Raw genomic sequence first — 19,061 nt, 5'->3', positions numbered from 1 at the left:
ATCTTCAGATTTTTGTGAATATAAACACACATATGTAAATACATTAAATGTTTTTCTCTTCTTAATTTATAAATGAGTTTAGTTTGATATGCACATATAGCTGTATATATTTTTCACTTTAACCCGACATAATCAATCATGCTATTCTGTGATTAAATAAATCAGATTAGTAAATGTTTAATTATTAAAATTGTAAAAAAACAAGTATTAAAGCTTTCCTTGTAGTTTCAATTAGTTTTTTATCTATCAAATAAATGTAATATTGCGATATTTGGACATTAAACAGATTTTGCTCAGTCTCGCAACGTTTTGCGGAAATAGAATTTTATTTTATTGCTGCTTGTAATATAAACATTATATCTACACGGTGACGATCGATTACATATTACATACACAACTGTTGTACAATTCTAGTTGCAGTTGTATCAGCACATTGAGTTATGTATGTATCTGTGTTCGGCAGAACAACAACAGTTATGCATATGCAATTGTTGAGCAGCAAGCGAACGTGATTGGTTATAACCGCTGGATCCAGCAAATTAGTTTCAGTTACAGCTGATAGAAAGCGGCAACTCGTGTATTTCGTTCTGCTAAACGTATCCAGGTGAATGGATATGTTTACGTTGAATACGAAAATAATAAATTCATAAAATTTCTGGAGACCGTCTCGAAATTTAGAGCTCCATTCAACGATAATCACGGAGAAAATGTTCCTGTCCAAGGTATCTTCATAAAAGCTAACACGAGGTTAATGAAAGTCGCGATTGAGGTTAAGTATAACCGTGTCACGTTTTGTTAGATACCGCTTCTTCTTAGAAATGCTGCTGCTGGTGTCGTGCAACATGAATCAAGATGTCCTAATGTTCTCGTGCGGAAATATCTACGAAACAACATACCCTCCGTGACATTTTCCATGTCGACACTACTGCAAGAGCAGAACGAGCAGCAGCAGCAACAGGATTCAACGAGGGAACAGTCCTCACTTTCGATAAACACGGTAAATTCTGCAAAGAGTTATTGCTGTTTTTCTGTTAATTTATTCAAATGTATTCGTATGTAAATAGATTGCTCATTTTTTTTAGGGCATGCCAGACAAGTTGTATAAAAAAATTGAGGTTGAAGTTAGAGGAAATGATCCAGCGGTATTAAAAAGCTATGGAGAATTTGTGATGATGGCCGCAGGTCATTTGAATATCAACATGGGTAGAAAGTAAGTTCTACAGTCATTTAACGTTGGTTAACACTGCTAATTGGGTGATATGTTAAGATGTATTTTCACGCTTATAGCATAGCACCGCGTAAAGCTATCCACGAACGGTGGACGGTGCTGAAGTCCGCGCATGTTCATAAAAAGCACCGTGTTCAGTATGAAATCAGGACTTACTATCGCTATCTGGACTTTATGAAATTGACCGGATCGACAGCAGATACTTTTCTAGAATATCTACAAAGAAATTTGCCAGAAGGAGTGGCAATGAAAGTGACCAAGGTCAGAGGTCTCACGATATAAGGAAAATTCAAAATCATTTTACATCTGCTTTATCTGGGATTTTTTTTGCTTGCAGATTGAAATGGAGAAGTTGCCCGTGAGTATAGCTGAAATGTGTAACACGTAGCTATAATGTGTAACTAGGAATAATTATTCCTATAATTCATATTGTAGATTTTAATTTATCGATATAAACTGTAAGAAAATATGTTTGAAGTTTATTTATTCAACATAAAACTTATCTTAGTTGTCGCACATTTTAGTTATATGATAAAAACGATCTTATTTTAAGAGGCCGCAGTTATCAAAAGTAATATTCGATAATAATACTCATAAAAAGACAAGATCGATAAATTATTCTTAAAAAAATCATACATATGCTTAGATGATGTGCATAGTGCATAGACTTCTTCAGTGTTATAAATAATTGTACATTACACAATTATGCCAATTTGCAATAAAATCAGAATCTGCGGCAGAGTAAATTGAATGTCATTGGAAAAATGTTAAGCGACAGACTTGATAATTATTACATGCGGCGACGAATCGATCTTTCTGCCTGTCATATTGCGCGCAAGTTCCGGTAACGGATTCTTCTTCTTGAAGGCCGATGGTCTATCTTGTGGTACGTCGATGTTCACGGTTTTGAGGGGTGTATCTACCAAGTGTTTGCCTGTGATTCGACGTGCATGCCCATTGCCGCGTCTCCTCATATGAGTCATACGTCGGTAAACACTACTCGAAATTTGCTTAGAAGTCTCAGGTTGAGTAGCATCAATCGGAGAACCTTTTTGTTGCGTTTGCGATTGTGCCGAATCTTCGGCTTTACGTGAGCTGACTGCAGTGACCTCCTCATTCCTGTGCCTTCTAATCAATTCCGCAGTAGCTGTACATCTATGCAGTATATATTCGTTACCTGAAATAAAATTTTCATATAAAGGTGTATAATACTTAATTATCTAATTCTTATATAATTGTATGTAAAGTTTATTTTACTAACGGCACGTATCGGCAATATACGTTCTCAATCAAGTTTTTCAATTATTCAACTGCGTGCATTGTGAGATGGAAAAATTGATATGCCGTAGATAATGGCAACTATTTATATTTAAAACGCTTAAACATGTATTTTCAATGACATCTTTGCTAAATATGTATGTAATCTTGTTGAAGCTTGCGTACAATAGGTAATAAATCGATGTCACATGTACACACACTAGCTAAGCAACATATCTGAAAGATGTCGTAAAGAGGATTCAAAATATATTTTGATCATTCGTTCTTTATGAAATGTCCTTCAGAATTGATTTAATTTAGATGTCTTTTAGATTTTCGCATTTTTGATACGTGATTATTCTGACTCCATTGATTTAGGATGTATTTAAAAATTTATATAGTCTGGGGGGCGGGTAATTGTTATCATTTATATCTCGTAGACTCAAGATTATAATATAACATGTCATAAAAATTATGTTATAAAATCACTTACTCGATCGCCTTGAGCGATGATGATAATCCGCCAGAGAGTCAGTGGCCGAAACGAGGACGACTAAAATAACAATCACTTTTTCCAGTGTCATTATCTGTCACGAGGTCTTTGCAAGTGACTACTGACTTACTGAGTTAAGTTGAGATAAAGTACTAAGTTAACGCACATTTAGCAAACTTTATCTCGCGAGTTAGAACAGTTTGAATTGACTGCCAACCGTGGGAGAGAGGAAATCGTGGTAGCTACCGCGGGAGCTATCGATCGACTGTCCACGAGGAAAAAGTTTCGCCGCGTAGAAGAGGCCGCAAAAACGAAACCGGACAAGACGTGCCAAAGCCGAACTGAGGTCGTTCGACTTTTGTTGAGATTTTATGCCACGGTAGAACAACACGTGCGCACCGTAGACGTTAAATTAATCGGATCCGGCCGGAGCATCAGTCGCGATACCACGAAGCAGACGGAAGAAACCGCACGATGACCTTTTTTTCTTATTTCCAATGTTAACCGAGGTAAACCGGTTTGAATGATGGGCCAGGTCGAAAGTCGGCATTGTGCTTTACTTATCATTTACTTTTTTTTTTTATCTAGTTTCCTCCTACGTTGTATAGATCTCTACTATGCGATCATGGAAACATTTTTTTTTTTACGAACTTTTGAAGCTCCATAACATAAAGAAAACGAAACTGCCGAGTAAAGTCTAGTCTGGGGGATGGCCTTGACAGTCATCACACACTTGCCATAATGTATCAAAATCTGACACGGTATTTTTAGCTACGAGCTATATGCCGCATTCCATGTAATGATGCAATATTACTTTGGAATATAATAAACACCTGAGGCGATTTATTATACAATTTTATATCTATTTGATTACAACGCAGAAAATACGAGAATAGATAAATGAGCTATCACATTAGGAAAAAGAAAAGCGTAGAGCGTACAAAAGTGACGCATACAAAAAAATTTAGGTAAAGCGAATGCGATTAATGGTACCACCTGTTGCCTTTTCTATAAAAAATGTTTGCCCTTGGTAAACTTCGCGCTGGTTCAAGAAATTTTTATGTTCATGTAATGATCGGCAGGAATATTATCACAGGGTGATCGTCCGAGCAGCTAATGGAAGCATCATTAAAGGTAAAACCAGCTCCGGGCGACCCTGAATTTCTTTCCGATTTCGCGGGAGCATCGTTCACCCTTTTATAGAAACAGAAGCGGTCCAATTACAGGATTCTAATTGCGTTACGCGGGTAAAAAGGACTTTATGCGTCTTCGTGGAGATTCTAAATGCAATAACATTGCGGGCAACGTTGTAATCTTGTATCATTATTGAATCAGAAGTTAACCGATTTACTGATTTTTGTTGACGACTTATTTCTTCATGTTCACAGCAACATGTTAAATGCATATGTGTGCGACGTAATTGTCACGCGAAAAAGAATCGATCTATTACTACAAATAATACAAATGATAAAAAAGAAAATGGACTTGATAAAAAGTGAAGTGAATGTATGCCGTTCATTTAAAGAGTCCACACTTTGACATAATCTATTACAAAAGCAGTATTATTGCCATTGTTTCGTCTCCAGCTTGGGAGCCATTTGTTCCGAGAATTCCAGAATTTTAGCATTGCCTACAATCAAGAACAGGTTTATTTTAAGAACGAAAACTATAAAGCACCAAAATATGTTGAATTATTTATTAGACAATTGATTCAAAAAAATTAAATAATATTAGATAATAATATGAATTAAATTAAATAATATTAAAGTGTGTGTCCATACCTTAACGTTCACATTTCGCCATGGTTTTTGTATTCCAGAACTGAGCATATCATCCGGAAATACACGTATTCCACCCACACCAACACCAAGTGTGACAAAGAACTATTACAAAAAATTTTATAACTATTTTCAAGAAATGATATATACAAGAAATTAACTAATTAACTAATTTGTATTATATAAGGTAAACAAATGCGCGACATAAATAAAGTATTTTGGTAGAATTGTGAAAGAGTAAAACAACGTTTGCTTGCTGTAAGGAATTACATAAATACCATTTTATAGTAATAACAGAAATAGGACACTGAAATGTTACCTCTTGATCGAACGGGGCAGCTTTTCTGTCTGTATGAAGACCATTTAGCCATCCCTCTTCATCAGGGCTTATTCGCCCAACTTCCTCATTGTCCAATAAAAACGTGAAACCATTGCTAGTCCAGATGGTCGTGTACACGTGGAAATCCTGCGTCCATCGTGGCCCGAACTCGCTTACTTTCGTAACGAGTATTTCCCGGATCTCGTTAGGGGATGCGCCTACTCTCACGCCGAAGTCCAATCTTCTAGCGTCATAGATCTTCGAAACGTCTGTGGCATTCACCAGGTTCTCATTGCCGCGCGTTAAACCCAGAAGAACGCGGCCACTAGCATAGTTCGCACCGTAGGTAGAATACCGTGGCTCAAGCCACATTTCTGATAAAATTATATGGGACAATGTATAAGAAGGACATTCAACTGTTTTTAATATACCGTTATTAATAAACTAGATTTTATTTTAAACTAACATCCTTATTTTGTGCTCGTAATTTGGCCATTGACCTTCTTACATAGATTAGTTTTTAATGAGCGGTTGACCTCTCTTTTTATTAGGACAACATACATTTTCAATTTCTGTTTTACATAATTTGTTTCTACTAAATATTTAAATAAAAAACGGGATATTTTTAGCAGCGTGTAAGTATACGATTAAGTATACTATTAATATTCATTGCATGCAAGTATGGCTATATTTCCTTGAGAATTTTTTGATAATTTTTACCGGCCTACATCTTTCTAGAGAAAAGCATTAAAGACCGTGACAATAACCATTCAAAATTTCTCGCAATAAATCAAGTCTAAATAATATTTAATATTGTTAGAAAAATTATGTTAGAGAAAACTAGTCCGTAAAAAAAATAAGAAATTGGCGAAAGTAATAAAAATATTTTGGCATTAATTCTACATATAATATCGTGTAAATTAATCCGAACAAGACACAAAATAAAACAATTTGCAATCAAATGCAAAAGATGTGCTGCAATAACATGTTAGTAATTAAAAATAGTTACTAACTTATATATTTAGTACAATTAATAAGACATTATTATGGCAAGTATCTTGCAGTTATTTGCGAACAAAGGGTATGTAAATTTCCTTATGTATTGTGTCTTATTCGGATTAATTTATACGGTACTATACATCCAATGGATTTTATTGCATAATACGGTTTAGATTAATGATTATGGGTGCGATCCAGTAGACGCTATTTAAACGCTTCAGAGCATCATTTTGTCCTTGTTTAACATTTCATAAACAACAAAGATGAAATGTTTCCAAGAGCGTTTGGAGTACCAAGTGAATCGCACCCTATATGTGTTATTTGTAATAAAAAAAATTGCATCTAATTACCCGGATACAGCCAATCGCCCTGGGGAAACTTGGCGCGTATTTCAATCTTTCCATATCGCAGGGTGAAACGTTCTTTCGTGGTAAAACGCGCGGATATGACGGGTGGCAGAATGTTGTAGGCTAATGCCTGCCGCGTACATTCGAAGTCAACCATACTGGTACATCTATAAAGATAGATTATAATTAGTAAAAGAAAATGTAGAAATTTTATTTATTTATATTTACCCATTAAGCTGCAATCTTCCGAACGCGGTTGCGTTCTCGCCGTAATAATCTTCCAGTATAATTGGCTTTATGGATAATTGACCATTTCGAACTTGCACGAGTTGTTTGTGATTCTGATTGTGATATACGCAGAATTCGTAGTCCTAATTTAAAACACAATCAACTTTGTTGAATGAAAAACGAAATGTATAATGAATGTTTATGTTCTATTACGCACATGACATATATGTATTTATATGGACATAGATATTTTATTACATAAATTTAGAGGGATTATTATTGTATTTTTAACAATTCTGCAATGAATAATAGACTCCGAATACCCACCGGATCTAATGGCATCTTTATCTCGCGTTTCCAAAGTGACTCGTTAAAAGAATCGAAATTGTCCTCGAGCAATAATCGGCCTTCGGCCGGAGTTTCGTATCTTGAAGAATTCTGTGTAGTTTCTTGACTGTCAACTGCTTGATTTTCCATCGCTGTTGCTAATTTGAAGTATTATATACATTTTAATACGCCGTTATTTTTTATCGATAAATCAGAGAAAAATTGCGTGTTTATGCAAATAATCTTACGGGAATATGTCCATCTTTGGTCGTTCTTCCTGTAACTAGCCCCATCCGCTTGTGCATAAATCCAGTAACGAAGTACATCTCCATTTCTTATAGTCACGTCCGGATCCTCGAAAGTCCAGCGGCCGTCTGTTGCTAAATAGACGTCACCGGCAATCTGACCGTATTCATTAGTGCGAATTGCTTTATTGATGTTGGCGTGGAATCCAAATATTCTTAAACCCGGTGCATCTGTTAATCGCATCATCGTTAAATATGAAACTATTTCTTCTTTTCTATTATTTTAATCTCATATTATTTAGGATATATTATATTTACCATATGTCAAATTTTTATTTTTATTTTTTAAGTTTTTAATTTTTTAGACAATATAATGTATATATAATTTGTATTATTCATGTTATTATTGTATTATATTTATATCAATAACCTATGTTATTATTTGTTTTCTTAGAAATTTAATTATATTAAAACTTGAAATATTACGAGGCACAACATTTTGAAAGAGCTTAAAATTTCTTGTGATTTAAATTTTTCTCCGGACACATAATCATTAAGGTCACATAATCATTAATCTTTCTGCAATGATAAAAGCATGGTAAAAACATGTTTAGCGTTAATGAGACAGTGTTCCAAGAAAAGTCGTAAGTATCGGAATATTCTTTAATCTTTTGTTTATGTTTCAGGGAATCCCAAAAGTAGTTATTGCAGAAACGAATTACTTGACTAGATTATATTTCGATCTTTGCTTTTGGCAACACGCGGTATATAATGATCAGCATGTAGATATTTGCAGAATTTTTGAAATTTTCTTTTTTTCATATATTTTTATCTATCTATGAATGTAAGAAATATGATAATAATTATATATATATATATGAGATTCTTTTTATTATATAATATATAAAATGTATTACGCAACAGTAATTAGCATTTCTGTAACAGAATTCAATCAGGCATTTTTTAAATGTTGCGTAGCTTAAAAGATCATCTTTTTACGGTAATTTTTTGATTTTTTTTTTAGACTTCAATCTTTATAAGAAAAAACTTTGGGACTGTTACAATCCTTTCTAAAAAGAAGGGCACTGTAAATCACGATGTTAAACCTTACCTGGTATAGAGACGCGAAGACCTTGCGGCTTTAACACTTCGAAAGTTGGATCTGGCAGCACATAGGGAAACACCGGTCTCACGACGAGTATGCCTGTTAGTGCGAAAATTAGTCGGACTATCGCACGGTCGACTCCGCGGGAGAGCATGTTCGCGATTACCGATTCTTGACGTTACAGACGCAATATTTATCGAGCACCGAGGTCGTATGGTATTAAAAAAAAAGACTGACATATACATGCATATATGTATCGCGCTTTCGATGATCTACTAATATTTCCTCCACATCACTTTCCTTGCCCCTTCCTTTACGCTTTCCTTGTACGTCACGGTCATTCAGATTGCGCCTCATCGTTGTCTTTGGGATTCCCTTGTCGGACACCAGCGGACCATCGATGCTGAATCATCCAAAATACCCGAAACGAAGATACATCCGATCATTATCCAGATTTCCAGATATTGATTGGCAATTGCAAAAAAAAAAACAATATGTGAAAGCAATATATTTTATACAAATATATTTATATGATAATATAAATTACATATAATATAATTGTGTAGAGAAATTATTTTGAGAAATTATCACTTTTTTCATAAATAGGTTTAAATATTACCTAATTTGTTTAATGATTGGTTAGATAATTAATTGTATTAAAAGCGAATTTGACAAAATAATATAGGCTCTATCAATAGAAAATAATAAAAACTTAATAAAAATGCAATTAATGTTAATTTAATATAAAATATCTTGATCAAAATAATTTATGGAAGATAAAATAGCAATAACTTTCCAGAGCACTGGCACTGTTATATAACTATAAATTTTTGGGGGAATTTTGAAAACGAAAAAAACCATAAAAATAAATATATACTGCATAAATAAAAAGTAAAAGAAATAGATACAATTTAAAGTTTAACTTATCAGGGTTTTCAAATTACACATATTGTAAACGTACATTACTTTCAGTTTACTCGAAATTATCATATAAATTTGTGTATATTTGGAGGATGTATTCTGCTCGTCAATGTCACGTGTTTCTAGACAACACTCATTTCTCAAAGACATTCCAATGGCATTTCAAAGGTTTTAAGACTACCTGGAAAGATAGATCAAAGATATAAGGTATATAATTATAGTATATAATTAAACATATGATTAAATAATATATATAAGTATATATATAATTTAAAAAAGGGAGAAGCTGAATTGAGTACAAAAGTTCAGCTATAAAGAATAAATCTTTGTTGTCGTTATTTATTCCAATTTGCCACAATTGATAACGGTTTTATCTTTTGCAATTGAATCTTTTGTACTTTTCATCTTTCCTCTCTCTTTAACATCCAATTATACATATATCTATTTTAATTCAAGTGTTGAAAGTATACTAGCTACAAAGTTATCTCGCAGTGTCTCGCACGTGACCGTGACGATACCGACGCAGCGGTGTAAACATATACGTCAAAAGGAGTATCAAGACTATCAAGGAGTATCGCTGTACTAACCGGAGAACTTGTTTAATCGATAAAACTGCTAAGAGAAGCTATTTATCATGTTAACCGTCGTGACGAGATCAGACGTAATCTCGAGGCTGTCTCGCAGTTTATTCCTCCGTAGAATTTCGGTCAAGAAACGAGCCGTTTTCCAACCGAGCAAGCTCGGCAGTTACGTTGCAGGTTATGTCACCCATGGTACAACACGTTTTTCAAAGAGAGATCCACGAACGTTACTGCAATTGTCTATAAAAAATCTCAGTACAGATACTGAAATTACGACGTGAGTATCATTACGTTATTCGTGACGCGTCAAATCAATAATGTGTAACAGTCTGCACGTGTCATTAATGTGAAGAAAAAACTTATTATTTGCGTGATTTTTAGCGAACTTAGCTCCGTGCAATACGAGAAGATTTGTAATGAAACTTTGGACTCATTAACCGAGTGCTTTGAGGAATTGGTTGAAGAAGCAGTGCATTTGTCAGATGCTGATGTATCTTACGGAGTAAGTATGATGTGTATATTAATTGAAAAATCCATAGTTCTTATTTTTGTACGTTTGTGATGATATATCTTTTGAAATTTTTGCTGCAGGATGGTGTGTTGACCGTGAAATTTGGCGAGCCGCATGGTACTTACGTTATAAACCGTCAAACGCCGAACAAGCAAATTTGGCTCTCTTCTCCGAAATCTGGACCGAAACGTTACGATTTTGTAAATGGCCAATGGATATACAAGCACGATGGCAAAACCTTACATGAGCTACTTAATAATGAGATACCAGCAATTGTGAGAAGTGAGGCGTGCTTCGACAAGTGTTCCTTTAGCGGTAGAGAGAATCAAGCTGATAGATAGTTCTTCTAAGAAATAACATTAATAAAGGTTTAATTACGATTGTTCGAATCTATAATTCACTTGATATAATTATCCAATGACTATTAGATGTTACTGAAGATCTGATTTACAAAAATTGTACATAAAACTAATATAAAAAGCTGAAAGAAGAAATTGGCATATATAAGTGCTATATTAGCAACTACATTAAACTTCATGTGAGTAACTTTAATGTCAAGTCATAATATTGCATATTAGCACTGTAATGGTACCTGCATATCGTTATTTATTTATTATTATTATTATGCTTTATGTTACAACATATACGAGATATTGTGAAAATGTAAGTTAAAGAAAGCATACTGTTTTTTATATGTTAAAATATATATTGACATGCTAATATATATTATTTATAGCAGTTTTTAATCTTTCAGAATTACAGAGTTTTATATGCATTATAATGCCTTCTTTAAGACAACTGATACATTATTCACAATTAAATTGATTTATATACATTTTTTTAAATATTGTAAATATCTTTTTAATAAAACGCAGCTTAAAATACATGCATTGCTATATATTTTATGAGAGTGACTCCAACTAATAGTGCTTGGTTTCAACTTAAGATTGTTCATTGAATTTGAGATTTGTGTTTAGTGACACTCTGTTTATTGAGATAGATAAATCTTGAATTGTATTTTTTAAGCGAATTCTTCTTATCTCTAGTTCGAGAGCCAGATCTTATTTACTTTAATTTGGCTAACTTTAGTTTTTTTGTTGAATTGTTGGGTAATTGTTTCATCGAAACAATTTTACTAAGATGAGATCAGCATTTATTGAAGAGTTGTTTTAAAACGTAAATGATCGAGGCAAGTCTATGTCACATCAAGAGATCGCTTTCGATTTCAGTTTTGTTTAACGCACGTAGAATTTGCTTGCGCACATGCACAATTATGCATAACGAGCCGATTAAATCAGATCGTCCAAGCATAATTGTTTTTGTGTTATTCGACAGACGGAGAGCAAAAATGGAGATTATGGAAGATGGGAATTTGGTCGATCGCGTAAGAATTTTGTTGCAACGGGATATGCAATATTACCAGGTACAAATTATCTGGTATAAATCATTTATCGTTAATACAATTTCTATGTTGCGCAGCCCCGTGAGTAATATAATAGAATTTGCCACGTCGATTTTCGCGATAGCTTGATACCTTCGGGGCTTTTAGTACAAAACGCGTAGATTATTACATTCGTGGTTTCCGGGCGGCCGCGTAACGTATCGGAAGCGTGCCGTTTCGAAATTATTCCGTTTGCCGCGTAGCACGACGTGATTTAATTACGAAGAAGGATTGATTTATCGACCATAATTTCGAAAATAGAAACTCGCGGCGCGTAAATACATCTGCAAATCGAATAATTCAATTATTTGTCATTATACGTATCGCGACAGTGACGTGCGAAATTTGTTTTAAATCGAAATGTATCAAGTTCAACACGGGGATACTTTAGTCAAATCGAGTCACGTCGCGCGCGATGCTATTTTCGAAAGTGGAATTTTATACTCGCGTCGCCCATATATCTGTCGCGATTTTCGATGCAGGAGATGCAAACCGTTCTAAGGGAACCCCTCTGCATACGCATCAGCGGCGGGAGGCTCGATTTTCCGCGGCACGCCTCGTTCGCCGCGATTAAAATCGTCACGTGGTGGGAAGCGGACTTCGTGGCCGCTTTTAAGCGCACTTCCGGTTTGAGCTCCATCTGGGACGGAAGCGCGTCCAGCGTCGACGATGAAGAGGGTGTCATTAAACGGATCCAGCCGTCCGATTTCATCCTGCTCGTTGTCGACACCGCCGAGCAGCTGCTAGGTACACTTTATCCCGATGATAAGAAGTAAAAATGGATGTTGGACATATAACATTTGAAATAGTAGTTGCAAAGAAAAACTGAGAAAAGTCGCTCATAAAGAAAAAGATGTAATTAATCATAAATTCGATATTTTTTCTTATTTAGTTACTTTTAATTATATTTGATTAAGCGCAGATTTTTGTGCGTTTGCTCTTTTATCAACAGTTGAATAGCCTCTTAACATTAGTAATTCGAAGTGTACTTTATATATTCAACTCAATTAATTAATAATGACTAAAGTAGGCAAGTGCGCGAAAAAGTCAGGCAGATGCACGGGAGAGAAAAAATCTCGGTCAGAAAACTGTAAAAAAACGGCATTAAAATTTAATTAATTATAAGTAAATATTATATTCTTGTAATTACTAGTGGCTTACGTTATATGTACATGACGATAATATAATTCTAAGTACTTTTCGTATTATACGATACATAAAATGAGTACATTGATAAGTAGAATTGCTCTAGAAGGTATTAAATTAAGAATACATCCTTGCAAACATTAAACTATATTCTTTTAGGAAAAACTTGATATTTAAAATTTTTTAATATTTGTACTGTACTAATATTTTAATAATTAAAATAACAAAAAAAATATTTTTGAAGATTGTAAAATGTAAATTATATGAAGAATGTGACGTTTTATTCTGGAGGTTTAATTTTCTAAAAGACCTCCGAAATCAGTGTTGAATTACTCCACAATTCGACGTTGGATTAAATTTTTGCGGAAAAAATTCCAAGTTAATTAAATAATTCGTTACTGACCTCTGCTTTTTTAAGTCTGCTCTATATGTTCACCTCTGCAACGAAGCTGCGTTTGCGTTTTAGATAATTTTTTATAGTGGCACGATTTAAACTCACAAATTTAAAAATATTCGAAGAGAAATGGGATAATATCCTAAAACTTCTATCTTTTAGAACATCTACACATGTTAATCCAGGAATCTTTGGATCACGCCGATCTCACCGTGCTCACTGCCACTTTGGGCGCGGCGGCATTGATACGTAACTGTTTGTGGTGTTACAATCAGCACGCAAAAGGAATAATTTCTTCTCAATCAAGGTGCTTTACACAGAAACTATATATATTCGTCGTCTCTCATTTTGTAGTCTCTCATCCTTACACAAGTTAAAACTTTTCTTTCCCAAGGACAGAAAATACCTACATAAAATAGATTTTAAATAATTTACATTCCAATCACTGTAACATAAAACAATTAACAATATGATGTTTCTGTATCGTCCGGCAAGTTTTATAAATATGTACAAATATCTCGCATATAAATCTCGCATATAAAAATTAAAATATTGATTTTATGATACTATAAATGAATATATGTACAGCAATACATAAAAACTGAAAATATTTATTTCATCCGAAAGTTATAGTATTCCAAAAAACAATAAAATAAAAAACATTTAATTTAATTCTTTGGTTTATACTTAGAATTAATGTGTATTTTTTATTTATAATTGTAAGTGTTGTTAGTCTAAAAATTTGTGGGATATCACACTTTCTCTTTCATAATCTTGTTGTGCTTAAAATTTGACGTGGACCTAAATTTAATTTATTATTTTTCAATTTATTATTTTCAATCATTTTTATTAGTCCTTCTTGCATTTAAGATCGTGTAACTTGTACTTTATGTACACGCATGTTCGACCTCTATCATCGTTTTCTCTTCTAAATAGCGAAAAGATTAATCAATCTCACAAAGCATTCCACGAAATGGCCGAAGCTGTGGCGGAGAGACTGCTCGATCTACACTGTCGATTAATTTCCTTATATATTCTTAATGAGGCGGACTCTCTCAGCTGGCACAGCGACAAACCATTCTTCGAAAGGGAGCGATGCTCCTATGTCATACAGATGTGGTGGTTGTACATGCAAGGTAAAGAACTAACGCTCGGCTCATTTTTCTCGATTTCTGCAGACTAATATTCCGTGGAGGTTGATTTATGACGCTACGCGCGATGCAACGTCTCGCAAAAACGATATGTTAATATTTCCAGGTACTAAGGCGGATTTATGGAACACGGTCTCGCCTAAGATGGCACAGCGCGTATTTTCAGAGATGCTAAATGAGTCCCTGTCTATCATAACTACGCGATTCATTCACGTAAGGCCAGGAGAGATATCTCTCGCGACTAATCTTCTAATTTATTTCGCGTTCTTTTATCTGCATCGAATGTTTTATCGTTGCCGCGAGTCGCAAACGCGGATTTTACATTCCGATCCGACGAATGTAAAATCAGTTTTTTCTACGTTTTTGTTCTTTTGCACGTTTTTGCATACATTACGCATTCATCTGCGATTTATTGAAGCGCGATGTTTTACCTTTGCGTGAATAATTGGGACTGAAATTAAAGACAAAAATATGAAATTGTGACAGGGACGACCGACACTGGTACGATCCGAACAATTTTGGTCGGACGCCTTTAATGTGCTCTGCTGCACGGGCTACCTCGCTTTAGGCGCGTGTGTCGGTAGCGACGGGATGATTGGTGCACGCCCGAGCAACTTGCCGACAGCAATAAGAGATATACACGCAAAATGTAACGAGCTGTTAATCTGCTTGCTACTTAGAGGCACTCCTCTCAAGGAATTGTACCAGGTACTTCCGAGTGTCGGATACTTAGACCTATAAAGAAAAATACGCTATTTTTTATTTTTAATAAGTTAATTGAATACATTTATAATTAAATTAACGCGTGTACTAATTGTATAAAATTAAGATACAAGAACACATAAGATTGTATAAAATTGTGTATGAAGAGATAAAAACGGGTTTATTCATTGGAACTTAATAAAATTCGATTTGTATATTTAAACGTGACACGGAAAGTATGTTTATGTTTATAAGAACGAGTAATTGTTATTCAGATCTTCCGACATGGATTGGAAAATCTGGCAATATTGCGGCCCCGGCGTGGTCCTGCTCCTTGGCTGTTGATATGCGCTCCAAATTTATTAGGATTAGGTACGATTGATTCTCCAGCTGATATTGTAACGTTGTCCGAAGATAAAGCTGTCATTCTTGAGTTGAATGTTTTGAGACATCAGCCTCAGCCTAACTGGCCCCAGTTAATGAAGGTGATTATTGACACGATCCCACTAACGAAGCTATTCATCAAGAGACACGGTATAGTGTCTCTCGCGCCAAGTGTACGCAGCGAGATATAGAGCCTGTATTACAGACCATGCTTTAGAATTTTAGATTTACAGGAATCTCCCTGCTCGCAGGTGATATCGATGAGCAATTACGTTGTGGCAAGGATGTTGCTGAAGACCTTAATACGTCAAAACGTGGGCGTCATGTGCATGGACGACAATGACGCAGCTAACAGATCGAAGAGTGACGAAAGAAGTTGCAGCGGTTTTCTATGCAGCGAGTCGGCGTGTGACAAAACGCTAAAAATAACTTCGACTCCGGCATTATACAGCTTATTCCACGTATTGGTGGTAACCGTCAACGAGCCGGAGCACGTAATTATACCGGCGCTGAAGCAGGACCCGAACTGGTCCAATTATTTGGACAGACAACAGGTCGTGTGGTTTTACGAAATGTCATTTGAAAAGTTCATTGCGCGTAAATTTATATCAATTCTCATTAAAATACAGTTTGCGTAATATATATATGGATGGGTTTAATATGATGATAATTTAGACTTTTATTTTAATGAACAAAAAGAGAAAAAAGTTATTATACATATAGATTATATAGAAGATAAAATATATAAGAACTGAAAATATCGAAATATTTTAAGAGTGAGCTACATTTCTAAAAGATTTATTTATAAAAAAAAAAATACAAACTTTTTTCTCGAGTTTCTTATATACAACATAATTAATTAAAAAAAAAACATTTACAATTTTTAAAATATTAGTCTCCATATGATGCTTTTTTGACATAAAAATTATTTTATAATATCATACTTATCTATATATATCTACCCTTTATCAAATTTTTAAGTATTCCGTTTTACTGTAGTTTGCAAAAATTTTACATATATTAATATGAGCGTAACACCTAATTCTATTATCATTTATCATTTTAAAGGTCTGGAATCAATCGCGGCCACCTTGGTTGAATGCGCTGATAAAGCCGCTGAAGACCATGATGCAACCGGTGGCCGAAGTACTTTTAGATGCCGCGAAAGTAATTATTATACAACAATACTTATGTAATATGATAATATTCGAATAATGTTCCGACGTGTTCGAAGGATTTATATTTGTTTTTTTTTTCGATAACTCTTTTGTTCGCTAAAATTCAAAATAATATCAAGATCGTACGTTACTACAGTGTGTCGTTACAGCCGCAAAATAAATTATAAAATTCCGATACATCACGTGAGTTACAGCGTTTAGATAAATTTTGCAAAATTATCTTCAGACAGGTGCCAGTATATATCAAGCCATGTCCCTTGCGATCGGGTGCTTCGCCGAGTTGTACGTGACCGCCTCGACTCCGGTTTTACGCGCCGCGTTCGCGTTAAACGACAACATTCCCGCGCACTGTCGGCCGATCGGCGGCAACGTGTTGCTCCAGGTACTGTGCGCCGCCCTGTACTCCACCCTCCTGGACGTGTCCACGAAGGGCAAAAACGAGCGCCGCAGTACACCGGGTTCCGAGGACACGTGTTGCGAACTCAGCCCTTTTAATCCGTATGACAGATCTACCGCCGCAACGGCGCTCGCTGAAGCGATTTGTAGCATCGACGAGGACAATAAACATACGTCGCAGATAGATTCTTTCCTGTTTCTTGTAAAGGACAGGTGAGTTTCTCCATAATTTATTACCTTTAGTAGTTGCAGGCTAATAGTAATAGTGTTAGTATCACAATATTACCCTTATATAGTTGCAGATTAATAGTAGTGATATTTTTATAAACAACTAATTTTCTTCTCTAATGTTATATACATAAATTGCATTGTTATCGCTTGTGGAGATACTATAAGCGAAGCATGAAATTTGTAGCTTCTTAAGAAGAGTTTGTTGATCAAAGTGCTAGGTCTGTTTGCTGTACCATTAAGAACGTGTTGCGAAGAATTATTATTTTTACTTTAAAAGATATTATAAAATGTTAAAAGACAGATTTGCCGGGAAAAAATAGATTGTTACCTCTCATGTTCCGTACTAAAATATGTGTATACATATAATAATACGTATTATTATGCATTATATTTGCAGCTTGAATTTAAATTGTATTATAATACTAAATGCGCGTTGGATTATTCCTGATTTATTTGTTTATTTATTTATAAACTCACGCTCGGAATAAATACGAGATAAAAGTTGTATCGTGTCACATATAATTTCTGTAGCGTTATCACGAGCTTATGTCTGCAAGAAATATTTAGATAAGCTCTGCATTATATTATATGAAGCTTTAGTTTCCCCAAGCTTAACATTTAATAAAATTTCTAGGAATTTGCAAGATATAATGTAAGCATAAATAACTAAGTAATTGCTCCAATAACTCGATTATATTTATTCTAATTTAATGTCAATTGATAAACTTTATATATTTTTAATTTTATTTCATCTAAACGAAAAAAAGAAAGAGAAAATTAATTACAGCCTCAGGCGAGAGGATCAGAATCCGAGAAACGGCGAATTACAGAACATGGCTTGCGTCATCGAAACTTACACGGACGAATTGTTGTTCACGAATATCGGGCGACGTTCTTTAAAAGTTAGTAAAGCGACTGTCATTGGAAATGCTCGTATATTAGTATAATTACGCGGTAAACACGCGTGGACGAACTGAACAATTGTGTATGAACAATCTTTGTGCATCGCAGATTGCATACGAGTATTTAGTTCGAGCGTCCGACTGGGTATTAAATAATTTACGTCGCGGCGAGGAGAGCAGGGAGGTAGATTTGATTAATCTGCCGGAAATCTCGCCCATCGTGAAACCTCTCACACATATAATGTTTCACATCGAGGACACGTGCTTTGATCAAGTTAGTAATCAAAGTTATGCGCCTTAGTGGTAAATACAGATCTTCGGTACACACACGAACTTACGAAATTGTCGTGCCTGTAATCAGCATACGCGCGTTGCGAATAAATGGTGTGTGTTTCAGTTTATGGCTAATTACGAGGCAACGAACTGGTCGAGGATATTAACGATGCCTCTGTCGATTCCTTTGGAGCGTGTACGAACTCAAGTTCTCCTAAGACCGGAACTCAAGAACGTCGGGGATCTGAGTCATGAAGATAAAGAAGTGGCGCAATCTATCAAAAGGATTTGCTCGTTTGTCAGATCAGCACGTTTTAAATAAGTTGTTACTTTACACGTGTGGTGTTAAGTAATATCTCTACTGTAATTTATTCTCAATATGCTTGAATTTTAATTCTGTAATCAAATGTATACGTTTGCCCAATAAAATGACGGATCCTTGAAATATGAAGAGAGACGTTTCTTCCTACGAGATGTTTTTCTAGCGTTTATAGCTTTTGAAAATAAAATATCTTGCGGTAGTC

At 34.8% G+C, this 19,061-nt stretch overlaps 5 protein-coding genes across 6 annotated transcripts; 3 read left to right on the top strand and 2 right to left on the bottom strand.

The window, feature by feature from the left end:
• Positions 1–76: 76 nt before the first annotated feature.
• Mrps10 (mitochondrial ribosomal protein S10) lies at positions 77–1,697 on the top strand. The gene is made up of 5 exons (XM_071774337.1): positions 77–722; positions 800–997; positions 1,083–1,210; positions 1,288–1,489; positions 1,566–1,697. The coding sequence occupies exons 1-5, from the start codon at positions 708–710 to the stop codon at positions 1,614–1,616; spliced, it is 594 nt and encodes a 197-aa protein (XP_071630438.1). The 5' UTR covers positions 77–707; the 3' UTR covers positions 1,617–1,697.
• Positions 1,696–3,545, bottom strand: LOC139810634 (uncharacterized). Its single transcript, XM_071774338.1, has 2 exons — positions 2,979–3,545; positions 1,696–2,405 (listed from the first exon to the last, which is right to left on the bottom strand). Exons 1-2 carry the CDS (start codon positions 3,067–3,069, stop codon positions 1,996–1,998), a joined length of 501 nt encoding a protein of 166 aa, XP_071630439.1. The 5' UTR covers positions 3,070–3,545; the 3' UTR covers positions 1,696–1,995.
• A 275-nt stretch (positions 3,546–3,820) lies between these two features.
• On the bottom strand, positions 3,821–8,588 carry LOC139810630 (beta-1,3-glucan-binding protein). The gene is made up of 8 exons (XM_071774335.1): positions 8,333–8,588; positions 7,225–7,452; positions 6,977–7,134; positions 6,650–6,792; positions 6,425–6,588; positions 5,076–5,449; positions 4,760–4,861; positions 3,821–4,608 (listed from the first exon to the last, which is right to left on the bottom strand). The coding sequence occupies exons 1-8, from the start codon at positions 8,478–8,480 to the stop codon at positions 4,498–4,500; spliced, it is 1,428 nt and encodes a 475-aa protein (XP_071630436.1). The 5' UTR covers positions 8,481–8,588; the 3' UTR covers positions 3,821–4,497.
• Positions 8,589–9,746: 1,158 nt separating this feature from the next.
• Positions 9,747–10,719, top strand: Fh (frataxin). Its single transcript, XM_071774336.1, has 3 exons — positions 9,747–10,105; positions 10,210–10,330; positions 10,420–10,719. The coding sequence occupies exons 1-3, from the start codon at positions 9,882–9,884 to the stop codon at positions 10,678–10,680; spliced, it is 606 nt and encodes a 201-aa protein (XP_071630437.1). The 5' UTR covers positions 9,747–9,881; the 3' UTR covers positions 10,681–10,719.
• Positions 10,720–10,736: 17 nt separating this feature from the next.
• LOC139810629 (uncharacterized) lies at positions 10,737–18,988 on the top strand. 2 transcript variants are annotated; one of them, XM_071774334.1, is made up of 14 exons: positions 10,737–10,877; positions 11,675–11,762; positions 12,263–12,527; positions 13,483–13,627; positions 14,257–14,456; positions 14,578–14,684; positions 14,958–15,179; positions 15,449–15,658; positions 15,809–16,111; positions 16,626–16,724; positions 17,118–17,344; positions 18,150–18,264; positions 18,374–18,538; positions 18,662–18,988. In XM_071774334.1, exons 2-14 carry the CDS (start codon positions 11,688–11,690, stop codon positions 18,857–18,859), a joined length of 2,331 nt encoding a protein of 776 aa, XP_071630435.1. In that variant the 5' UTR covers positions 10,737–10,877; positions 11,675–11,687; the 3' UTR covers positions 18,860–18,988. The 2 variants fall into 2 exon arrangements, with proteins under 2 accessions (XP_071630435.1, XP_071630434.1); XM_071774333.1 differs by having other exon boundaries at positions 16,962–17,344.
• Positions 18,989–19,061: the final 73 nt, after the last annotated feature.

This window comes from Temnothorax longispinosus, chromosome 3 (assembly GCF_030848805.1).
Source record: "Temnothorax longispinosus isolate EJ_2023e chromosome 3, Tlon_JGU_v1, whole genome shotgun sequence".
Taxonomy (NCBI): Eukaryota; Metazoa; Arthropoda; class Insecta; order Hymenoptera; family Formicidae; genus Temnothorax; species Temnothorax longispinosus.
This window is presented reverse-complemented; position numbering and strand designations above follow the sequence as displayed.